Source organism: Pieris rapae, chromosome 6, assembly GCF_905147795.1.
Source record: "Pieris rapae chromosome 6, ilPieRapa1.1, whole genome shotgun sequence".
NCBI classification, from domain to species: Eukaryota; Metazoa; Arthropoda; class Insecta; order Lepidoptera; family Pieridae; genus Pieris; species Pieris rapae.
In genome coordinates, this window is record NC_059514.1 from 1,792,195 (window position 1) to 1,798,408 (window position 6,214).

General features: G+C 37.6%; 1 protein-coding gene across 1 annotated transcript; it reads right to left on the reverse strand.

Annotated features, from left to right (window-relative positions):
* Nucleotides 1-504: 504 nt before the first annotated feature.
* On the reverse strand, nt 505-5,855 carry LOC110997228 (telomere length and silencing protein 1 homolog). Its single transcript, XM_022265284.2, has 3 exons — nt 5,756-5,855; nt 1,330-1,803; nt 505-1,135 (listed from the first exon to the last, which is right to left on the reverse strand). The coding sequence occupies exons 2-3, from the start codon at nt 1,748-1,750 to the stop codon at nt 642-644; spliced, it is 915 nt and encodes a 304-aa protein (XP_022120976.2). The 5' UTR covers nt 1,751-1,803; nt 5,756-5,855; the 3' UTR covers nt 505-641.
* Nucleotides 5,856-6,214: the final 359 nt, after the last annotated feature.

The window sequence follows — 6,214 nt, forward strand, 5'->3', positions numbered from 1 at the left end:
TATCATACGCTACATGGCACACATTCGATATAGTTGATATTTATTGAAATATTCATAGGACACAAGTGAACTTAGCTATAATATTTACGCCCCGATTGTAGGTATTTTTACCCTTTTTTCCCTACCGAACTAGCACACCAATGCGCGGCGTTTTTCACCGATGTCTAGTATGAATAAATTGGAAAGGGTGTTAATTCTTTAATTTTACCTCTATATGATTGTATGGAATATTGGCACTTATTTGCTTTATACATAAAAAGAAATGTGATTATGTTTAAACCACATTTTATATAGAATATCTGTTAATTATTCGCTTTACTTAATTAATTTCTAGAGACACAAACTCAATAAATCAAAGAAATTAGGACCAAAATTTAATAAATAATGTTAGAATATGAAAATAATATTTTAAAATTGAATCCTATAATAAGATTTGTAATTTCAATTAAGTATAGAAATAAAAGACATCTTTACTTACAACTTAGTAAATTATATGTGTGAATCTATGAAATAAATAAATATTCCATTTATTATATCCACAACATATTTGTTACAAGACGACTTAAAAATAACTGTTTATATGTTCAGAGTAAACAACTTTAGTCTTATCACTGATCTGGCAGATTTATATTAAACAATATTCAATACTTTCTAAACTGTTTCCTAAACTTTTCATAGTGATAATCATCAGTTGCTCGTTCCCCTTTTGCTTTTTTCACTATTTTATCCACACTTTCATCTATTGAAGTTACAACTCTAACCTCCTTTGGTTTTTCTTTTTCAACCTTTTTTTTCTTGTTGTTAGCATTTTCTAAGTTAAATCTATTATGCTGGACAAAATTTACTGCCATATTTGTTGGCACAAATTGGGATGGGCCATCTTTTTTGTTTTGCCGTTCCCATAGAAGTTTCATTTTTGCCTCTTCAGTGGCTTCAATATTTTTAATTTTTGCTTCAATACCAAGGTCCACTTCTGGAATACCACTTAGCATTTGATTTGACAGCATCTCTTCTGATCTATGTGTGGAGGATACTCTTAAGTGTTCAGGAAGAGAAAGCAATGCTGCTTCTTCAGGCGACAAGTATTTGAGTGTATCATTTTCATCTCTTTCCATGTTTTTCTGATCATGCCCCTCTGTAAATAATAACATGTTGTAAAACATGTACTTTTATTTACATAAAAGATTTTGAAAATAGTACTGAACATAATTATGTTTATAATTATAAACATAGAATAGAATTTAATTGAAAAAAACCAAAAGCATTTCAAAGCCTGCTGTGCAAATTCATAAACAGACAAGAAAACAAAACTCGTTAATACCACCATACCTTTTCGTTTCGATAGTTGCTCTTCAATGTACTTCATCATTTCCTCATCTTCATCACGTTTATTTGTTTCGGCAGAGAATTGTGTCCCTATACCCGTATCATATGCATCATCTACTTGCTTAATTTTACCACCTTTTAATGCTTGCATATTTATCAATCCACCAGATTTCACTTTATATGGATCTTTACATGTCACTTCATCCTCTAAAGTAGTTTTTTGTCCAGTCGCCAAAGCAATTATACTAACACCATTGGGTCTCTGCCGGAGTTTTTGTAGTTCTTTAGCCTCTTGTAATTTCGCTAAGATTTGAACCTCATCTTCCTCTTCTTCGTCTTCCAGTTTTACTCTTTGTCGTAAATTATTTCTCTTTTTTGGTTTAAATTTAACTTCAACATCATCTTTTTCTTCGTTTTGGTCCATGACGAAACATAAAATAACTTAACTTACAATATGGTTTACAAATAATAGTTTAAGGCTTGAACAGTGCTCAAATCGGTCAACTAGCCCTAGTTTAAATTAAATTGTTGGAAGAACTGTCGCTCATATGCATTTGAAAAAAATATATATTGTGGGTTGAAGCCTACTGTATCGATTGATAAAACCAAAAAAGATAAAAGCAATACCAATTTCCCAAAAAAAAAATTACCATCGAACCGTAGATTAGACATAAATTACAAATTTGCTCCAAAACGGTTTATGCGATTTATTTTAATCTTACACGTATTATTAGATATAGCATATATTAATATTTTGATAAAAAAAAATTTGTATTAATTCGTTTCCTGGGCATGGAAAGTAATAAAAGGTAAATAAACTCAAGCGCAATGGGCTTCCCTCCGCAATTTCACACCCGCGAGCCCTGCATGCGGCTTGTCTTCAGTCCACCTCAACGCTTTGCGACGGGAGGACTACGCTTGTGTGTCGAAGCCAATAATAATTAAATATTTGCGTATTTTAGTTTTTACCCGCGGATTTTTTTAGAAATGCCAAAATATAAAAAGAAATATCAAGTGAGGCGAGGACATGAACTTCGGAAATTATTGTATGTTATAAGTATATGTATATAAGTACCTACCCAAACAAAACTCAAATTTAGAGTTGTCAAGTTTCAAGTGCAACTTGTACAACCAAGTAAAATAAGTTGCTGAACCTGATACCTGATGGAGTCTGAAAGTGGGTACTGGATCTCGAGGATGGTAAGCAGTAGACATACCGTCATTGAGCTCGTTGTAATCAGCTCAGCGAGACGATACTAGAAATGTGACTAAATGAACCTGATGATGGACTCCGAAGGTGGGTACTGGGTCTCGAGGATGGCAAGCAGTAAACATACCGTCATTGAGCTCGTTGTAATCAGCTCAGCGAGACGATACTAGAAATGTGACTATATGAACCTGATGATGGACTCCGAAGGTGGGTACAGAGTCTCGAAGATGGTAAGCATTAGACATACCATCATTGAGCTCGTTGTAATCAGCTTAGCGAAACGATACTAGAAATGTGACTATATGAACCTGATGATGGACTCCGAAGGTGGATACTGAGTCTCGAGGATTGTAAACAGTAGACATACCGTCATTGAGCTCGTTGTAATCAGCTCAGCGAGACGATACAAGAAATTTTACTATATGAACCTGATAATGGTCTCCGAAGGTGGGGACCGGATCTCGAGGATGGTAAACAGTAGACATACCGTCATTGAGCTCGTTGTAATCAGCTCAGCGAGACGATACAAGAAATTTGACTATATGAACCTGATAATGGTCTCCGAAGGTGGGGACCGGATCTCGAGGATGGTAAGCAGTAGACATGCCGTCATTGAGCTCGTTGTAATCAGCTCAGCAAGACGATACTAGAAATGTGACTATATGAACCTGATGATGAACTCCGAAGGTGGGTACTGGATCTCGAGTATGGTAAGCAGTAGACATACCGTCATTGAGCTCGTTGTAATCAGCTTAGCGAAACGATACTAGAAATGTGACTATATGAACCTGATGATGGACTCCGAAGGTGGATACTGAGTCTCGAGGATGGTAAACAGTAGACATACCGTCATTGAGCTCGTTGTAATCAGCTCAGCGAGACGATACAAGAAATTTAACTATATGAACCTGATAATGGTCTCCGAAGGTGGGGACCGGATCTCGAGGATGGTAAACAGTAGACAAACCGTCATTGAGCTCGTTGTAATCAGCTCAGCGAGACGATACAAGAAATTTGACTATATGAACCTGATAATGGTCTCCGAAGGTGGGGACCGGATCTCGAGGATGGTAAGCAGTAGACATGCCGTCATTGAGCTCGTTGTAATCAGCTCAGCGAGACGATACTAGAAATGTGACTATATGAACCTGATGATGAACTCCGAAGGTGGGTACTGGATCTCGAGGATGGTAAGCAGTAGACATACCGTCATTGAGCTCGTTGTAATCAGCTTAGCGAAACGATACTAGAAATGTGACTATATGAACCTGATGATGGACTCCGAAGGTGGATACTGAGTCTCGAGGATGGTAAACAGTAGACATACCGTCATTGAGCTCGTTGTAATCAGCTCAGCGAGACGATACTAGAAATGTGTTATATGAACCTGATGATGGACTCCGAAGGTGGATACTGAGTCTCGAGGATGGTAAACAGTAGACATACCGTCATTGAGCTCGTTGTAATCAGCTCAGCGAGACGATACAAGAAATTTAACTATATGAACCTGATAATGGTCTCCGAAGGTGGGGACCGGATCTCGAGGATGGTAAACAGTAGACAAACCGTCATTGAGCTCGTTGTAATCAGCTCAGCGAGACGATACAAGAAATTTGACTATATGAACCTGATAATGGTCTCCGAAGGTGGGGACCGGATCTCGAGGATGGTAAGCAGTAGACATACCGTCATTGAGCTCGTTGTAATCAGCTTAGCGAAACGATACTAGAAATGTGACTATATGAACCTGATGATGGACTCCGAAGGTGGATACTGAGTCTCGAGGATGGTAAACAGTAGACATACCGTCATTGAGCTCGTTGTAATCAGCTCAGCGAGACGATACTAGAAATGTGTTATATGAACCTGATGGTGGACTCCGAAGGTCTGATTAACTCTGATTTCATTTTCGGGCTTAGATATAACATGCTGCACTCGTAGGTTTCAGAACCAAGAAAAATATTTAAAATTTCAACTGGAAGACGAATCGTTGAAATTGATTATTTTTTCAATAAACTCAAAGAAATATAGTGGTATTATAGTAAATATTACCTAATATTTATTTAATATTAAATATTAATAAGTTCATATAGTCACATTTCTAGTATCGTCTCGCTGAGCTGATTACAACGAGCTCAATGATGGTATGTCTACTGCTTACCATCCTCGAGATCCAGTACCCACCTTCGGAGTCCATTATCAGGTTCATATAACACATTTCTAGTATCGTCTCGCTCAGCTGATTACAACGAGCTCAATGACGGTATGTCTGCTGCTTACCATCCTCGAGACCCAGTACCCACCTTTGGAGTCTATCATCAGCTTCATATAGTCACATTTCTAGTATCGTCTCGCTGAGCTGATTACAACGAGCTCAATGACGGTATGTCTACTGCTAACCATCCTCGAGATCCAGTACCCACCTTCGGAGTCCATTATCAGGTTCATATAGTCACATTTCTCGTATCGTCTCGCTGAGCTGATTACAACGAGCTCAATGACGGTATGTCTACTGCTAACCATCCTCGAGATCCAGCACCCACCTTCGGAGACCATTATCAGGTTCATATAGTCACATTTCTAGTATCGTCTCGCTGAGCTGATTACAAGGAGCTCAATGACGGTATGTCTACTGCTTACCATCCTCGAGACCCAGTACCCACCTTCGGAGTCCATCATCAGGTTCATATAGTCACATTTCTTGTATCGTCTCGCTGAGCTGATTACAACGAGCTCAATGACGGTATGTCTGCTGCTTACCATCCTCGAGATCCACTACTCACCTTCGGAGTCCATCATCAGGTTCATATAGTCACATTTCTAGTATCGTTTCGCTGAGCTGATTACAACGAGCTCAATGACGGTATGTCTACTGCTTACCATCCTCGAGATCCAGTACCAACCATCAGAGTCCATCGTCAGCTGATGATGATGACTCGGTTTCGGTATTTTAGCAATACTGACATTAAAAAGTTTTAACCTTAGAACGAATTAAACATGTAAAAAAATCATGTATGTACTAGTTAAATAATTGGCAGCCACCATTTTTTCTAGACCAATATTTATTTATAAATTTTTATATTTAGCTAATAATTGGTTTCGTATTCACGTCGTTTTGTTAGACTATTCACTATTTTGTTAGACTAGATGGCGTTAGTAAATTATTGTTTGTAGTAGAGGTCAAATCCTCAAAGTCATCGGCGTATGTTAGAGTCTTAAAACTTTAACTCAACTCTCAAGTTGTTTTGCAATTTGCTGACAGCTTTGTATGAACAATTTACCAAGGTGTTAGGTGATCGTGAATTTGTCACTGACACTGACAAACTATTACAATATGACATGGATGTAAGCGTTGATTAGATTGTCTTGAACTGTCAGGTTACTGTTTCGTTTTAACGTTATAGACTGTCAAGTATAAGTTGGCGTTCCTGTGGCGGCGCCTCCTACAACCCTCTGTGTTGCCACTTTTTTTGTTTATTTTGAATTGATGGATATTCTTAGATATTACTTAAGGTAAATAAAAAATTATAATAACAAAAATTATTTTTTATAGTAATTGTGGTCTGTTAGAGGCATTATTCCTTCCAAGAATTCCTTCTTCAGAGTCATCTGTGTCAGAAGAATCTGAGTCGCTGCTATTCAAATCAATTAAAAATGGTTCCATTACTGTTTCAAGGC

Excerpts from the sequence above, each read along its gene's own strand:
- LOC110997228 (XM_022265284.2), bottom strand. The coding sequence starts at position 1,750 with ATGGACCAAAACGAAGAAAAAGATGATGTTGAAGTTAAATTTAAACCA. Across the intron at positions 1,136-1,329 it reads GCAACTATCGAAACGAAAAG|AGGGGCATGATCAGAAAAAC; the intron begins GTATGGTGGTAT and ends TATTATTTACAG.